The 19,017-nt window shown below is 46.7% G+C and overlaps 1 protein-coding gene across 10 annotated transcripts in view; it reads right to left on the reverse strand.

Annotated features, from left to right (window-relative positions):
* The window catches only part of RIN2 (Ras and Rab interactor 2), a 213,994-nt gene that overhangs the window by 31,579 nt on the left and 163,398 nt on the right, over positions 1 to 19,017 (reverse strand). For 9 of the 10 annotated variants that reach the window (XM_059705433.1, XM_059705435.1, XM_059705439.1 and 6 more), the window contains 4 exons: positions 13,001 to 13,193; positions 9,611 to 9,722; positions 6,738 to 6,810; positions 1,345 to 1,436 (listed from right to left, as the gene is read on the reverse strand). In XM_059705433.1, coding sequence (XP_059561416.1) covers positions 1,345 to 1,436; positions 6,738 to 6,810; positions 9,611 to 9,722; positions 13,001 to 13,193 — 470 coding nt within the window. Of the gene's footprint in view, positions 1 to 1,344; positions 1,437 to 6,737; positions 6,811 to 9,610; positions 9,723 to 13,000; positions 13,194 to 17,851; positions 17,905 to 19,017 lie in introns of those variants that run through there. The other variant, XM_059705437.1, reaches the window with a different exon arrangement.

Consider the following 19,017-nt stretch of genomic DNA (forward strand, 5'->3'; position numbering starts at 1 on the left):
TTCTTTGCAGGGCACTACTGCTGCCCATGACGCTTCAGTCCTTCTGCGTCAGCACAAAGCATACACTGCACGCTGAACCCCGAATCCAGGAGTTATGGGGACAGACGTCACAAGAGAAAACTGAGCCCTGATGCATGTCTTCAAGGGGTCTACAGTCTAGCTGGATATATTAACTTAAATTCAGGAACTGTTTAAAATGCTAAAGGTGTGTAAAACTCAGTTTGTAGGAGATGGCATAGCTTTTCAGCGGGGACATTTATACAGCCCTGGTATTTTTTTAGCAGGATTCTATTCCCCAATCCTACTACCCGCTGCCCATGGCCAGGCTTCAGACACGCTGGGCAATTCTTTTGGAGCAATCAGGGTTGCAGAACCGAATCTGAATCTACCTCCCGGCTTCTCTACGAATTATGCAGGCTCCCTTGGCAACGACATCGGCTTCAAAACAAATTTATATTAACAGAAAAATATGCCAAAGGGGCAACACATACATTTTTATTTGCTGGGTCAAATATAGTTTCTTAGGCCTTAGGAATCCCAGCACTTGCCCTTCGGAGTCGCAAGCTTCCATTCAAAGACTATGGCCTGGTTGTTATCTGCAGACCGAAGCCCTACGATCTTGAGAATTTTCCCTTCTCATCTAGGAGGGAAAATGTTCTGTAAAAGTTCAACCCACATGAAATCCCCAGGACAGTGGGACAAAGAAGTGAAACTGGGTGAACTGTATGTCCTGACCCACTGTCAACCACTGTCTAGCAGCTCGGTGTTGGGTTTAGGGCCTCCAAGAGGCCGGAGGAGGAGCCAGTGCCGGCCAGAGCAAGGATGCTTGGCGGCGTAAGAGACATGGCCCAGAACACCAGGACCGGAACTGAACAAGAGAGGAAGCGCGACAGATGTTACTCTAGACGCCTGTGCTGTCAGGAGTTCCATCGATGCCCGATGCCCGTGGTTCCTCTAGAATCAAACCCGTGCAGTGAGAGGCGCCACACTGGGTTTCCCTTTCTGTCAGGCACTGCCTCTCCCCAGCACGATGCCCCAGAAAGGAGAGAAATGACACACTGCGGAATTGTGCGTTACATCAGGACACTTAGGATAGCTCAAACGCAAAGACGCTGCGGGGCCATGGGGGTTGTTACCCAGACAAACTCAGCAGGGGCCTTTGCGGATTGGTGCAACATCTGACTTAGGAAAAGACTCTCAGAAGATGTGATTCAGGAACCTTTTGGACCTGAAGTTTTGCCATGGAGGTCGGGATTACTCTTTGATGAATCATCAGCCAGCCCACCATTGACTTTGCTCCATGGAGTCATTTCAAAAGACACCTGGGCCGGGGCCCCCACTTACTTAGTCCCAGCTGGGCTAGTTCTTCAAGCTGAGCCTCCGTCTTGGCTGTTGAAATGGCATAAGGCAACTTCAAGGTAAACGGCAGAACGTCCCTAATTTTTCAGGAGAGAGAATATGTGTAATCACGTGTCATGTTGCTATCTCTTACTTTTATTTCCATCCTAGACGTATTTTAGCTTAAACTATTTTAAGTGTCCTAAGTAGACATCAAATTCTGCCTAACCGGAAAACTTCTGCCTGTGTTAACACACTCAGGACCAGATTTCCTTCCTGGTTAGTTACAATGTACCTCGGGATAATATCGGAACTGTCGGTGGATCGATCCTAGACATAAAACGTTCTTACTGATTTCCTAGATGCTCTGAATGTTGGCTCCCAACTCCCAGGGCAGGAATGTGCAATTTGAAACCAACATTTATTGTTCCATTGCCTTGCACGTGGCAGATTCTCAATGAATATGGACATAAGAGTTCCCCTGTGTTTTAGGGTAGTGCACATGAACCCCGGGGCGTCTTGTTATACTGCATACTCGGACTCGGAAGGTCTGGGTGAGGTTGGAGATTCGGCATTTCTGCCAGACTCCAAGGCCATGCTGCTGTCCTGAGATCACACTTGGAGTAGGAAGACAAATCTACAGGACCTCGTGCAACATCCCGGCCACCCCGCAGCATGCGGGCGCCATGTGTAGTCCGACACACACTGCACTGCAGCAACGCAGACTCACAGGCCCAACAAGAAAATGCTGAGCTGGCACCAGGGTGCTTCCATGTCCAGGGCACAGCTCTGCCCCTAGAAAACGCATGGACCACGATCTCTTGCTTTCTCAGAAAGGGTAAAGGCAGGCTTAATAAACATATGTTCATTTTCATATATAAGGGGGAGGGCCATGCTCTAAGCATTGGCAAGTTCTTCACAGGGCTCAGCACAACGCCTCACCTATAACAGACAGGGAGAAAGTGTGTTCTGAATAAATGAATGGATGAATGTTCAATACAATGGTGTTATTTTTTTTTTAGTGGTGGTATTGGATTTATAGTGAATTCATTAATTCAACCAATGTTTATAGTCGTCTACGATGTGCCAGACCCTGTTCCAGGTGGTGGGAAAAAAACAGACAAAAGTCCCCACCTGCACGGAGCTTCATTTAAGTGGACACCAACAGGCAATAAACAATTGACAGAATCTATGAGAAGGGGATGTGTGCCCTGGATAAAAATAAAGTGCAAAAGGGGCATAATAAAAAGTGTTCACATGTGAGAGTTGGCCAGGGATGGCCCTAGGAGAGGATAGCGTTTGATTGAGCATCTAAAGGTGGCCAGGGAGTAAACGTGAGGAAAAGAACTCTCCAGGCAGAGGGAGCAGCAGGAGCAGAGGCCCTAGGGTGGGAGAGGGTGTGGCATGTGTGGAGAACAGCCAAAGGCCATCGTGGCCGGGGTGGAGTGAGGGACAAAACTTGGTGCTTCTGCTTGTGTTTTGTCTATACAAGATGCCCTGAAAATTTCCATTGAAGAGAATAACTATACAAAAGAAAACTTGTTGTCTACTATAAGATTAGGCAACATTCTTGGCTGCAACGGATTAAATCCGGATGACTGAGAATTTTGGAACCCTTGAAGCTGCTGACAATGAATAACAAATTAGAAAGGTCAATGAAAAGAGCCAAACATAAATAAATGTACTAGTGTCACGAGGGCTCTAACACACTGCTAATAAAAATGTTAGGAGTCAGGCAGGCTAGACGGGGTCAATGGGGGAAACAGGGAACATATGTAATACTTTCAACAATAAAGATTTTTTTTAAAAATGCTACAAGTTGGCAGTCAGGAGGTTCCTGTTTCCTGGGGTGTCTAGCCTGGGTCACCTCTTGCTTCCAGAAGACTCTTTCACCTGCCCCCAGATGCTGTGAGCACCTCCCTTTTACTTGTCACCTTGCATCTGTTCCAGAGGAAGCAGGTGGAGCCTCAGGGGGTTTGCAACATCTGTAATAGCTGCTGCCTGACCCCGGGAGACACATGACCCTGGTTATAATCTTCCATGAAGATCAGTGGGAACCAGGACTTTGTAACGCCTAAGAGCCACGCGAATATATGTTTTTATGGCTGTACCAACTTAATATCTACTTTCATTGGGCAATTTGGAGGAGAAAAGCTACATACAACACAATTAACCTATGTTTATTTTAAGCTTTTACCTTGCCCAATGCAGTACCTTGAGCTTAAATATCACATGACTGTTTTTGTTTTTTCTTAATGACACAGATGACAGGAAACAACATCTGCCATTTGCTAATGGGTGGTTTTAGGCTTTGATCTACTAGAAAATTAGATGTTGTACATGAGTCCCCTCCCAATGTGCCGGCCAGGGCCCAGCACAGCATCTCCTCCAAGCACACAAGCACATGCTCACAGGTGCGCGCCCTCTCTCTCTCTCTCTCTCTCTCTCTCTCTCTCTCTCTCTCTCACACACACACACACACACACACACACACACACACACACACACACACACACGGGGGCACTTCCTTCTCACCTACACACTGTTAAGTAAAGGGGCCCTGATTCTAAAACTTGCATAACAGATCAAATAAAGCCATCTTAGGTATAAACATTTCACCCAAGAGTTTTTTATTTTATTTTAACTTTGCTCTATACATGTTGTATTTCTAAAGGGGAGAACACTAACTTCATTGACCACCTACTATTGCATTGCACCCAGCACCTTAACTCATGGGGGGCCCATACACACCCTGGGAGAAAAGTTATCTGTCCCTCTTTCCATAGGTCAGGAACATAGGATAACACAGATGAATAGGTCCCTACACCCACTCACAGAGCTGATGTGAAATGAAGTGTGTGGGACCCCAAGCCTGTGGATCTGTGCTGGCTAGCGGGAAAATATGGGCTTTGGTATCAACGCAGGACTGAGTACAAATCCATTACTTGCTCCTGGTTAATTGAATGTGGACAAGTCTCTCACTCTTGCCAACCCACAGTCTTCATGATCCTAATTTCAGGGTTTCGATGAGAATTAGAGCTAATGTGTGAATGGTGCCTAGCACAGATACAGAAAGCCCCTGAAATGACAATGACATTTAATAATTAATCATGACAATTATTTCCTCTAACCTCTTGCTACTCAAAGTGCAGGTTAGGACCAGTGGCATGGGCCTCATCTCCTGGACACTCGTTGGAAATGGACTCTCAGGCGCTGTCGCAGACTCCCACAGTCGGAGTCTACATTATAACAAGCTTCCCGGTGGTTCTGGCAGAAGTTTGCCAGGCAGTGCCCTACACTTCACTGATGACACCAACCGACAGTGAGCTACTAGGCACCGCTGGCCAACCTGTGCACTGCCATTTGTATTCTTAGCTATACTTTTCAATACCCTCCCCCTGTGGCAAATCACATGCTTACTGATCCGTGAATTCTCTCGTCTAGTGCATACGTGCATATATGCTCTGTTTGAATGCCAGAGCTGACAGTCCAGCCACCTTCACTACCTGAATATATTCAGGTACTAACAACCAACTAGGGCAGTGGTCGGCAAACTCATTAGTCAACAGAGCCAAATATCAACAGTACAACGATTGAAATTTCTTTTGAGAGCCAAATTTTTTAAACTTTAACTATATAGGTAGGTACACTGTTATTTAGGGTACTCCTAAGGCTTACGAAGAGCCACACTCAAGGGGCCAAAGAGCCACATGTGCCTCGCGAGCCACAGTTTGCCGACCACGAAACTAGGACATTTCAAAAATATTTTTGGTAAGACTGGATCAAATCAATTAAGAACACAGATGTAAGTAAATGAGTAACATGATGGAAAGGAGAAACAAAAACATCAAGGACCTTTGCATCTTGAAATAAATAGGAAAATGAATCGCAGGTCTCCCTCGTCACAAAATTTCAACGCTGGGATTTTTCTGTAAGCACCTTATTATATTCGTTCCCATCATGCTTTGCAGTTTATAAAAGGCTTTTGCATTCTCCTTCAATCATGGAACAGCCCTGGACAGCAGGCATTCCAGTCTATTATGAACACTGAGAGGAGAGATGGTATCTTTTGTGTGCTGCTGCCCAATGCTGGTTTATAGGTGTAACCATGTTTCACAACCATAGCACAGTCACCAACAAGCAAACTATGAAGAGTAACTACTGGCCAACTTCACCTCTAACTGGCATGTTAGTGTTGAAAATCACTCCCAGGGCCTGGTCGGCCTCCAGCCAGACCAGGTGTGGTCCCCTGGGGACGGTGGAGGCTCCTGAGCCAGCTCCCGGCTTGGGGCAGCAGATGTCCTCACACAGGCCAGGGGCGCCTGCCCACACCTTGGCAGGTTTTGCGCCCTGGGGGACACTCACAGGGCTCTGGTCCAATTCTAGGTGAAGCCCCTTGTTTCTCCCTGCTGGGAAGCAGCCCAGGGTCCCCCTCCAAAAGGGTCTCCCCATCCTCAGGCCATCGATTGTGTGGGTTCCCCTGGCCTGGTGACCTCCAGGAGCAAAGAGTTTAGTACCTGCCCCTGAAAGGCCTAGTCCAACCGGTACAAGGAGCATCTAACTCAGTCCTGGAGAAATAGCCTGATCCTCAAATTCACATAAAATAAGCCAATCCCAAGTGAGCTTCTCGGCCTCAGAGAGGCTGTGAGAAGTGATCTTTGAAAACCACCATGAATAGCGCATGCCTGTCACCACTCTTCCAACTGCGACAGACACAGAAAAGCACAGGCCAACTGAGCTCAGAGGGGCAATCATCGCTGCAGATAAAGAGCTAGGGTCCTATATTGCTGAAAAAACACTTGATGTGAACAACTGTTATGGCTAGAGAGAAAAGAAAAAAAAAAGGTCTTGCACAACTCCCACCCTCCTGACACTTGCTAACCTCGTGGTGTTTGGCTTAACTTCATGTTGACTGAGACAGTCGCTTTAATGAGGAAAAGGCCATGAGCACCCAGTGGCCCTGAGGGATGGTGACGCACAATGTATAGGCTGGGTTAAGGAACCCACGTTTTTAAAATGAACTGCACTCCTTGAAGGGTTTTCGGGAAATTTATCAAGGATCTTTCAATGTTACCGGTTGGCATCACTGGTCCCTTTCTCTCTGTGTGTGCATGTGCGTGTATGTGAATGTTTGTGTTTCCCCTGCTTGACGGGTCTCCGTAAAAGGAGCCATGGGAGCAGCGTGAGAACATAATCGTACTAATGAATGAGATCCTACATTTGGAGGGGCCAGGGCAATCATTTTGATCTGAAGCCTGGCACAGTGGGCTTGGCGACCATTTTATTTCAGTGGCTAGTCCTTCCCGTGACATCTAATCGGTGTACACCTGAGAGATCCCTCCACCCAATTATATTGCATCCCCAGCAGGTGTTGAAAATTATAAGCGAAGAGGCCTTACCTGCTGATGCAGTAGAAAGCAATGAGCCGGAATAAATCCGCAAAGCTGATTCCTGAGCCTTCCAGAGAAAAGGCTGGAAAAGAGAGATTTGGGAAACCAGCTGAGTGTCCCTGAGCACGTTCTGGGAAGGAAAGGCCGGCCTGCACTGTTGCCTGCTGCGAGTACGGGCCATCCCAGCGCCCAGCGCTCTCAAACCACTACTGTGCGGCTTATCAGAACCAGCTGAGAGGAGGGTGCACGCCAGCCGGAAACAGGCCAGTGCGGAGTGGATGGCCTGGAAACGCAGTCCCTGGCTCACTCGGAGCACAGGCTCCAATCCTGGTGAACAGACCGGCACACACTCCAATTGCACAACTATGCCTCCCCACCCCCTGCCTCTTTTTTAAGTTCAGAATACAAAGTTGGGCAGGGGTCAAGGGGCCAGTCTGGCTGGAGAGAGAGGCCATCGGCATATGGCAGGGCTGGGGGACACCAAGGCCCCCCTGCCCTTGGCCCTCCTGAGATGGCCCTCCTGGGTTACACACCGCCTTAGCAAAACGGGCCACTTCCGGTAAAGACACGGGGCAGAAGGAGCACAAAGCCTGGAGGACGACACGAGCTCTCCATGAGTCAGGCGGCTTTTGTTTGAATTCAGTATGAAAAATTCTAAAACCCATCTACATAGAGTGCCACCCCCCCTCCCCCCACCACTGCCACTACCAAGTGCACAAGTTTCCGAGCGGAAAAGAGATGTCTGGCAAGATGGCGGGCCATTTGCACGTCTTCCGCATGATGGAACAGCCTGTGCTTGGACTCCAAATGTTCATGGGCCTGCCAACCACGCCTCACACCATGTTGGCTGGGGCACCACTCATGCGGTCATTCTTCCCCAAACATTCCAGACATCCTTAGGTTTGGGAAGAGTTCTCATTTCCTCAATCAAATGAGTTTTTCTTCCTTTTATAACACACCGTATCCTCATTTATTTTGCCTGTGATTTGCTTGTGTTGTATTATTTTGCTGATTTAGCATGTCTGTGGCAGCCAAAACACACCTACGCCTCCACACATACACCACAACAGAGAGACCCACAGACACACACACTCCCACCACACTTAGTGAGTGAAATAAGAGGAAACCATTTGGGGTAGGTGAACATCGTTGAGCCTTGGTTTTCTCATCTATAAAATGGACAACAGTAGTGCTTTCATTGTCTTCCAGCAGGGTAGTAGTGGGAACTGAAATTTTAAAAAATGGAGTAATTTATGTGAAAACAATCTATAAAAAAATAAGGTGGTATTTATTGTTAAACCACATTTTCTAAATGTTATGACAAAACAAGTATCTTTTTTTTATAACAAGTTGTTCCTCTTCCAATTCACCCTCAATTCCAGGAGAAAATAGGGCCTGGGAAGGGGCCATCACAGCGGGACCAAGGCCTGTGGTCACTAGTTAAGGTGCACTCATGCACCTTAATGTTTTGTGCATAAATAGCTCTTTCAACCACTTTAAGTCCCCTGGAAAGGAATAAGGAAGTGACAGAGGTCTTGACAAAAGAGGGAGGAAAACATTTTAGCTGGGAGGGACCTCAGATGAACATCAAGAAAGCCACTAAAGGGGTTTCCAGACTAACTTACCATGGTTAACCTTGGATATTAGAAGATATTTAAAAACAAGTTCTTGGCTGGCAGACTTCCAAAAGCCAGTTCAGCATTGCCTTTGCACCTAGTATTTAATTCATTATCTTTAAAATGGTAGGTTTGAAATCTATCTTCTGATCACCTCCTCATGTAAATAAACTATGAATCATTCACCAGGTTTCACGACCGCTCCTGTGCCTGCACGTGGCAGCTGTTCCCTGGCACCAGTGACCTCGGGAGACCTGGAGGAAAAACATTGCAGGGCCTTGCTGAACTTGAGGCCGATCACACAGAGGTGGGGAGGTTTCGTTTCTGCTGCAAATGTCTCCTCCAGACTCAGGGACAGGCCATTGGCTTAGTGAGACGATGAAGACCGGTCTGAGGAGAATCCCATACCTGCCCTTAAACTGACCGTGATACCTTCAGGTTCTTCCGATGCAGAGATGGGTCAAAACTGAGAAGTGAGAATCCTGGTCTCAGCCTCGCTACTGAGACAGCCCACAGGCTTCCCCACGCGCTCCTCCTGCCTTCACACTTCAGCCTGCTGACCTGCGATTTCAGTGAAGCCTTTCCCTTTGGGGTGCAGATCTCTCTCCCCCTCCTTCTTGGAGGCCGGCAGCACCTGGGAACTGTGTGTTCCCTTTTAATGTGAAACTTGGCCCCCCGAGTCACATTTCCAGGGACCATGGAAGAAATACCAATGCTACTGAACACCTCTCCCCCCTCAAAACATAGTTAATTTTTCCAAAGGGATGGATCCTGCCTCTGATTAGCTGCATTTCCCAGAAAAGTGAACAGCGATGGCCTGGAGGGAAATGTCTGCTCAAGGGGTTATTCACAAAGATGTGCAGACACATGTTTCAGTATTTGATCCTATAAACAGACAGCCTGCCCTGAAGCTTAGTCATCAGCAAACCTGGGCACCAAATCCATGCTGTGCTTAACCGGGAAGCGGGTGAGGAAGCCAAACTCTATTGAGCCTCTGCCATATGCCAAGCAGTAGGCTGCACACTTTGCACACAGGTTGTTAAACTGAACTGTTAACCACTTTCTGAGGTTACTATCAGCCCACTATACAGATGAGAAAACTGAGGTTCCTGGGGTACATTACCCACCCAGTCATTCAGTGAACCAATGGCAATGTCAGGACTCAGACCCATGCCTGTCTCTCTCAAAGCACAGGCTCTTCCCACTTGCTTGAGAGGCCTGAGGGCCTCATGTCAACCAGGACCCAACCATCCAGTGGCCACTTACTGTATGTGCTTTCCTTTATGGCAAATTCCTTGAGTGGGGCTCCAAGTTCACAGGGCAGGCGAAGGGAGAGGACTTTCTTCTGCATTTTGGTGGATTTACGCACCAGGAAAATCTAGGAGGAAAAAAAATTCAAGCTTAGGAAACATCTAGAAGGTTGGAACCTGGGCATATGATTTTCCATACCTCCAACAAATAGAGTCCCCCTTTATAGCTTAACTGCAAGGCTCAATGCAGGACACGCTGCTCCCTAAGAAAGGTGGGATCAGCAGCAAGCATGCCATAGGTTATGAAGCGTTCCTTGATAACTGATTTCCATAAAATTCCTTAACAGCTGACTTCCACAGAATTCCACTCTCCCTTCGACAGAACCTTCCCTAGGAGGTAAGAGCTCCCTTACTCTGCAGAAGCATTTTCAGTTTGGTGATTGTTTTCGTGTGACACATTCTCTGGCGTGGCCTTATAAGGGTGTCTTGGTTGATGAAACCTAGATTCTAAACACAGGCAACATGGCAACAATATGGGTGATGAATGGGGAATTCATTGACTAATTTGGCTCATGGGTGTATTTGTGATAGAGATTTGAATGTGTTGTTAACAATGAAAAGACAGGAGTTTTTCTGTGTTTGTTTTTTTCACATTAAAATCTGAATTTTTAGCTTCTCTTGGAAAATGCGTTGACTTGGCAAGACCAGGCATGGCAACAGTCCACTGGAGCCCAACTATGACGGCTCCATGGGAAGGTGGGTAGGTGTGCTCTGAAGTTCATCACGGCCAACACCAAGGCTTGTGGTCCATTGACTCCTGACTCACTTCACTTTCGACAGCTCCCTCAGGTCCTAATGTCTTCAGACACGTGCTTTAAGCTGTACTGATGTCTCAGGACACCTCTCTGGCCTCCGTCACTGCAGAGGCAAGTATGCCATCGACTCCTTTTCAGGCTGTGCTCTGCATCATTCACAATCGAGGGGACGGGGTCCGTTCCCCTACCGTTCTTTATGTTTTCCACCTGATCCTCACTGCGGTCTGTATGTCCAATCAATAGCTCCTAAGAAACATTTTTGGGGGGTGGGGTTGCAGGGGAAGTTATGGGAATGGGGTGTTTGATAAGGAGTGAAATAGTTCTCTCTTCCCTTCTAGCATCCACGAGGAGGTAGCTGTGGAATTTATCTAGAAGACAGTTCTGGGAGTCCAGGTCTTTAGGACAATCTAAAATTGAAGCAGATGTTTCCTAAATACTATCCCGATGGGTAAAAGCCCAAAGCACTGTGAGAGGAAGCTGTTGGTGAGTGGAAAAGAAGTCATATTCCCTTATTCAGGTGGGGATCTCTTTGAGCCTTGGAGGTAGGGAGAGCACACCAGCCATGGGCAAACTACGGCCCGCCGTTTGAAATGAATAAAACTAAAAAAAAAAGACTGTACCCTTTTATGTAATGATGTTTACTTTGGATTTATATTAGTTCACACAAACACTCCATCCATGCTTTTGGTCCAGTTTAAGAACCCATTGTGGCCCTCGAGTCAAAAAGTTTGCCCACCCCTGCTAGGCTGATTTCCTGAGTCTCTGTAACCTGAGATCAGGGGTCAGTGAAGTATGGCCAGCAGACCAAATCGATCTTGCCACCTGTTCTTAGGAACAAAGTTTTACTGAATCAGACATGCTCAGTCATTTAAATATTGTCTATGGCTGCGTCTGCACTACGAGGCGGACTTGAGTGGTTGTGACAGAGACTGTATGGCCCACAAAGCCAGAAATACTTACACTCTGTCCCCTTACAGAAACAGTCTACAGTTGCCCATCTTCAACTGAACATTAATCAAGGATGATGGGCATCCCAAGAACCCATGCCACCATGGCTTGCCTTTCAAATCTCCCTCTCGCACCTGCTTCTCAGCATTCTAGCTTCTTCCAGCGCGTCTGGCCTCTTCTGATCCATGTTGCTTCTGCCTTCAGCCTGCCCTCAGCCTGCCCATCTCATCAGGCGGGCCCTGGCCAGGGACCAAGTAGGTGGCTAGAGACATCCTGCCTGACTTGCTCCCCACAAGGTCTCAGCAGGAATGGACGTGCCTGACTCCAGAAGGGGAATTGCTACTTAGCAACAGGGCCACCGCCTTCTTTAAACATTTTGGCAGAAACACAGGAGCAGACAACACAACCTTCAACAAGTGGGGGCCTCACAGGAGGGGGTCTTGATCATACAGACCAAAACCAGAGGCAACAACCCAGGGTGCTGGCCAAGGAATTCTCTGCAAAGATGATCAAATCCCGCGCCTGACATCCTGAGCATGTTCCAACAGAGTTCTTAGCCCTGTCTGCCTTCTGTCAGATGAGAAACAAAGACTCACTTATAAATCAAAAAGTGGTAACAGGCAGGCTCTGGCTGAAAGGAAACGCAAAAGTTTATTTTCCTGCCCAATTGTTACATTCCTCAGCCAGTTACTGATGGATTTTATCCTTGCCTTTCCCCCTACTTCTGAATGTCTACCTCTTGCCAGGTGTTGCTTCAAGTCTTACTTTATCTAGGATTTGTTGTGGTCATCCTGTCCTTTGGAAGTAGGCATTGCATAAAGCACTGTCCAGGAGAACTTCCTGTGATGATGGAAATGTTCTATAGTCTGCACTGTCCTGTATGGTAGCCTCCTGTGGCTGGCGAGCACTTCAAGTGTGGCTCGGGGAACCGAGGAACTGAATTTTTAATTGACTTTCATTTAATAAATATAAATTTAAATAGCCACATGGGGCAAGTGGCTACCACACTGGACAGCAAAAGATATACCATTCACTGAATAACTTTTTTTTTTAAGGAAGTTCTATAGAGTTGTGGCCTGGTCTTGATTAAGATGAGATGGACCTGAGTAGGGAGTAGGTGAACAAACTGAATTGGACTTTGATTCATGTGCAAAGCCACTGAGAAAGCCCAAGAAAATTCACCATCATCAGCCAGAGCAGACAAGTCTATGGACAGTGAACTTTTGAAGGTTAGGTCCCAGGTTAGATGGTTGAGCCCCAGGAAGGGTTCCCAGACTCAGAATGAAAGTAAAACAACAGAGACAACTAAACCCCTCCAACCAGGCTCTTCCTAAATGTCTGGTCTCAAGAAGTCAGGCCTGGGGCCTCTGGGCAGCAGCCCCTCCTCATGACTGAGGTGCCCTGCTGTCCTGCTGAGTCCTGCACTTCCTGGGGGCAACTGAGCAGATGGAGAGAGAAAGACAAATTGTGAAGGGTTCTGAGAGCTGCCTCTGGAATTTCCCTGCACTGCAACCCAGGTACATGTCAGGAACCGTATTCCCTACGGGCTGCGAAGAACTTTCTAGAACTCCAAGTCTTTTTGTCTTTAAGGATGCAGCAGCACTGCCTGCCTCAACCTGTTTCCTTGAGGTTGTGAGTCTTACCCCCGGAGGCTGGGACTGTAGGACTTCTGCCGCCTCCTCCTCACTCAGATTCAGCTGCAGCCATATGGAGTGGGTGTGGAGAAGCCGGTCCAAAATGCTGAGCCTGCTGGAGAGGCTGTCATAGCCAGAGTCCCGGGGGCAGGTCTTCACATCCTTTTCCTGGGAACAGCCATCGTCCTTGTGTCTTACCATGCTGGGAAAGAGAGAGTCGGCAGGGGTCAAATGGCTGCGGCACAGCTTCCCTAACAGAGACGGTTCTACAACCTCGTAGGCTAGTCCTGTCATAGCACATACCCCATCTTGTCATCACCACCTACTTGTCTTCCCTCCAGAATGGAAGCCTGAGGGCAAACACCAGGTTGTATTTCCCTCCGTAGCCCCAATATTAACTGGCAAACTCAACAACACTCAACAGACCCCACCTTCTATTTCTAACCCAGTTTGTTAAAGATTCTAAACATCCTAAATGCTGTTTAGTCTATCTTCTGGCATAAAGCATTTCTTCCTTTGGGCACAGACCCCTAAGTACTAAATCCCATATGAGAACCATGAAGTCCTAAAGCTCAAGAGACTATATCGTAAGAATGACCATGGCATGCTCTAAGCAAAAATAAACCATTCACATGCAGGCAACCTCATTTTGTGTCCAAATGAATTGCATTTCATTTCTTTTCACCCAGGTAGGAATTTTATTACTAATATTTTATAATGAAACCTTACAGTGGTATGTTGCTATGCTATTCATAAAATTATGAACAAATTGACATTGTTCATAATCACCATAAAGTGGAAATAGCCCAAATTTCTATCAGGTAATAAATGGATAAGTAAAAAGTGGCATAGCCATACTTTTTTTTTTCAGCATAATATTCATTCATCCTTTTATGAATAAAGTACTGATCCATGCTACAACATGGATGAATCTTGAAGACATCATGCTGAATGAAAAACCCCAGACACAAAAGGCCTAATATTCTATGTTTTCATGTATATGAAATATCTAGATAGATAAATATATACCGACAGAAAGATTAGTGGTTGCCCGGGACTGGGAAGGGGTGCAGGATGGGTAGTGATTGCAAATGAGTATGGAGTTTCCTTTTGATGAAATGAAAATGTTCTGGAATGAGATGTGTGAATATACTGAAAACCACTGAATCTTACACATTAGATTTTGAATTGTATGTTATATGAGTGAAAGCTCAATAAAAAAAGATATCACACTGACTTCCACAGCTGCCTTTGACCCCAACATTAATCCCGTTATTGAGTATTTAGCCCTCATTTTACAAATGAGGAATCTGAGGCCCAAGAAGTTATCAAGCTGCCCTTTGTTATAAATAGCCATGAGATGGCAGAACTAGAAATTCAAGTGGTCTGGTGTTCACCCAGCTCTACAGTAATGAGTAAGATCATGAACACAGGATAGCTTGTACCTATGTGGTGTCTACCCCCGGCCAGGCCCTCTGCAAACATTTTCTCATTTACTCCTTTCAACAGTCCTGAAAGCAATATACTAGGATCCCACTTTAAAAAGAGAGGACTGGGAGGCTCAGACTGACTGAGTGACTTGCTCAAGGACATGGCTCTGTTAAGAGAGGGAAGTGTAAATTCTGAGCCAAGTCTGTCAGCTCGGGGGTCTCTTCCCCTCTCCCACACTCAGAACTCTCACTTTCCCTGGCTCTCAATGAGCTGGTCACCAACTCCTGCCCTGCAGCAGCCAGCGGGACCATCAAACCTGACCCTTCATGTCTGAAGGGCCAAGTTCAGGTTGGAATTCAAACGACTTGAAATGTCTAACCTTTCTCCCGCCCCCATCCCCAAGTGTGTAGCCTGGGTGAAGTCTTCAACACTGAAAAAGATGAGGGATGGTTCCAAATGTAAGGTGAGACTGGGGGTAGGAGGTGTGCTATTTCCATGTGGACCTCTCCACTCCGAGGAAGGTGGACTGAATATGGAAGAAGCCCATCCAAGGCGATCATTTTGGGGTCTCCTTTGGGTAACAACCCATAATGGATAGCCTGTGGGCTGGCCAGGAACCCCATCCTAACTTCTCCCCTACACCTTCTTGACTTTCTACATCTCTAAAGACTCATGTCAAGAGTTCCATTTAGTTTTCTCTCAAATATGTGTTTCCCTTCACCTCTGCTACCTGTTTCCAGATGGAGAATCTGACAAGAAAGGGCAATTTCTCATTATGCATATGGCATTCCAGGGCCTCTGGGTATTTTGAAGTGAATCTTTCCAGCTAATAAGAACACACTCTTCAAAATGAATCTGGTGTTAAAATTCCTTTCACATAAGGTAAGAGGAGACTTTAGACCAGCGATTCTCAGCCCTGGCTGCCTATTATTAAAATTGCCTGGGGAGCTTAAAAATATTTTGATGGCCAGACTGCACCCAGATCAAATAAATCAGACACATGGGGTAGGATGCAAGCATCAGATTTTTTTCAAGTTCCCCAGACAATCCTGACATGCAGCCAAGTTTACAGCCACTGCTTTGGACCAGCCTTTGAACCTACATTAGAATCACCTGGGGTTTGTTAAACCACAGATTCCTGGTTTCAGCCCCATATACGTATTCTAATCCTGCAGAGTTGGGGTGGGCCTGGGACTCTACATTTCCACCAAGATCTGGGTGATGTTGCCAGTCTGAGGAGCACTTGCTTGAGACCTAAGTGCAAAATATGCACTGGAACTCAGATCCAATTAGGTTTTGTTTTTTTGTGTTTTTTTTTTTTGGGGGGGGGGGGTTGGGGGGGCAGTAACATGACATTGAGCGAACTCACAACCCAATTAAAATAACATTTTATTCCTGCCGTCTCCAGTTGGCGATATTTTACCAAGACCAAATTCTGCAACCTCTAAACAGTAACCCTGACACCCAGGTGTGCTGAGAGTAAACATGTTGACAGTCTTCCTTCCTTAGGAGGGTACATCCCTTGACACCTCAGTTGTTTCAAGAAGCTAAAAACTTTGTTCTGACAACTGACCTCAGCCTAAAGAGCCAGGGTCTCACCAGGGAGCTGGTAAATAAGATTCATGGGGCCTCATAAAGAAGCAACTATAAATTAGACCCTGTCTTTGCCAATGACTAAGCAAGTGCCTTTACTCAGCTAGCTATTCTTTGATGCTTGTGGCCTGTTATTACAGCACAAATTGGCTTTTATCAGCCAGCCTAAAGGACAGCCTTCAGAAAAAACTAATGAAGGAAATGCTGAACCTGTAGTGAATGCTGGTGGTGCCCTGCCCAGTCCCCCTGTATCAGATCGGGCATCCATGCCCCTGCTGCCCCCTTTTCTTGAACATACCTGGGAAGTTATGCTCTCCCCTGGGAGCGGATGCACTGCTATGACACAGGGTGTAGAGGAGTGGTCTTTTTGCCTACGGGTAGGACAACTCTGGGGTGCTATTCACGCTTCAGAGCTCCCTGCCCTCAGGCTGAGGCTAGACTTGAGCGGGCCCCAATTCTCTGCCTGGTTTCCTCCCGTTCCACCCTGTATCCTTCAGTCCTGCACACACTGCTCCCGAGCCTCCCTCAATAGATCACAGCACAGGAATCCCTCCCTGCCTCAGGCTCTGCACTTAGGGAACTCCACCTAAAACAGAAGCTGATGAGAAATAGAAACTTGTAATTAATAGAAACTTGTAATCCCTAAGACAGATGTCTGGTCGCAAATAAATATAAGGGAGGGCAAAGAATGAGTGGCTTATAAAAGATGAAACAATGTGATCTAACCTAAGAGATTGTGTGATGGCGTAGTCACAGTGGGAAGGCCTCATGAGAGACCCACCTCTTTCTGAGCTTTGTCTTTCCAACCTGAACGTGGAAACCCCACCACCAGGTAGAACTGATGCAAGCATGAATCATGAGTGGATGCTCACATGAGTCGCTGAAAGGTGTTAGGGGACAGGTCATTCGCCATCTTAAAACGTCACCCCAGAGATTGCTTATCATGAAGAGGAAAGGGGACCCAACAATGGAGAAACTTGGCAGACATCAACTGAACCAACTGATCAGCCTCCAAAAATGCCACAGCTGCGATGCTCTGAGGTGTAGCCAAAGCTGGACATGTGGCCTAGCAGAGATTGACCTTCATTTAGAGCAGTGGTTCTCAACCTTCTGGCCCTTTAAATACAGTTCCTCGTGTTGTGACCCCCAACCTTAAAATTATTTTCGTTGCTACTTCATAACTGTAATGTTGCTACTGTTATGAATTGTAATGTAAATATCTGACACACAGGATGGTCTTAGGCGACCCCTGTGAAAGGATCGTTCGACCACCAAAGGGGTCGCGACCCACAGGTTGAGAACCGCTAGTTTAGGGTTATAACTCAGCCTCGGTTAACTCAGATTACTCTGAAATTTAGAAGGTTTGTGTAATGTTCTAGTAATTTGCTCAAAGTCTCACAGGAAATCCAAGGCTTAGGGAGATGTTTATCCATGCCCATGCAATCCCTGATGTCAATGGCCGCCAGAACTGTTTTTCAGAAACAGCCCAGGAAGTCTTGCGGGACCAGGCGGTGAATGGAGCAGCCTGAAGGACCCCCCCCCCCCCCAGTGACTTCCTCATGCACTTCCTTCATAAAACTCAAGTATCCTCCCAGGGGCAGAGACTACTTTCTGCCAGTTTTGAACATGCTCTGTATGCGCAGCCACATTTCCTGACCGCGAGTGGACTGGCAGGTCCCCACCTACGCTCACAATGACGAAGTCTCCCTTGTGTTTATGCACGATTTTCCCTAATAAAGGGTTCCATGCTCTGTTCAGGGGCACTGCTCTGGGAACCATCCCTGGTGTGTCCTTGCCGGCCGGCTTGTATGATTAAGTTCCTTCTCATAAAATCACCTTGAAGTTGTGTCTCTGGGCTGGCGACTCCTGAGCATTCGGCTCGGGTTCGGCCTGGTAACAGAGGTTATATTATCACCTGGGTAGTTTTCTTGCCCCAAAATGTGTTTGAGCTGAACCTACGCAAGAGGATCAGACAAATCCAACTTCATGCTCTTTCTGCAAAACCACTGGCCTGAACACTTCAAAATGTCAATATCATTTTTTTTAAAGGCTGACTATAGATAAAAAAAAAAAGAAAAAAGAGATATGATTACTAACGATATAGTGAGCACAGAACTGATCACATATGGCATAAGAATGACAAACAGCTATAAAGGACATCTAGGGATATTTGAATAAGCATGGATAATAGGGAATATGACATTGATGTTTATTTTCCTGAGTGTGATCATTTTAATATGGTTCTTGTTCTTAAGAGATGCATACTGAAGAATTTAGGGGCACAGTGTGAAAATGTTGGAAAGTAAGTGGTAAAAGCTAAGCCCCCTCACTCCCTCAAAAAAAAAAAAAGTACCCTAGGTGGTTTGGCTCCGTGGATAGAGCGTTGGCCTGCGGACTTAAGGGTCCCAAGTTCGATTCTGGTCAAGGGCACATGGCCAGGTTGAGGGCTCAACCCTCAGTGTGGGGCGTGCAGGAGGCAGCCGATCAATGATTCTCTCTCATCATTGATCTTTCTATCTTTAAAGGTAAAAGTATAAAGGTAAAGAAAATGTGGCAAAATTTCAACAACTGGTCAATTTAAATGAACAGCAGTACTCTTCATGCAACTTTTCTGGAACATTTAAGAATGCTTGAAATTTCTCAAAATAATCCTGTTTTCATGTGTCTAGGTCTGCATTCATGGGGCGATGAAGCTCAAGTATGAATTCAGTGAGACACCCACCCACATGTAAAAATACTCGGCAAGCCATAGAATGCCCCACAAATGTAAGGTGGCTCTGGGGGCGGGGAACAAACACTAGAAAACACTGTCTCTGTTCCCATTTCAAACAACCCAGGCCTCATGGATCTGAAGCTATTACACCCACTCAGGGGGCAGCGCTTGCCAGTACCAGCTACCTTCTGGTCACACCCAGTTTAAGGCTGCATTCCCTTCATTCCCAGGGCCAGGTGTTAGTAGGCAGCCCAGGCAGGTGCAAGAAGAAGTGACTGCAGAAAGTGCA

The sequence above is a fragment of the Myotis daubentonii genome, chromosome 8 (assembly GCF_963259705.1).
Source record: "Myotis daubentonii chromosome 8, mMyoDau2.1, whole genome shotgun sequence".
Classification (NCBI taxonomy): Eukaryota; Metazoa; Chordata; class Mammalia; order Chiroptera; family Vespertilionidae; genus Myotis; species Myotis daubentonii.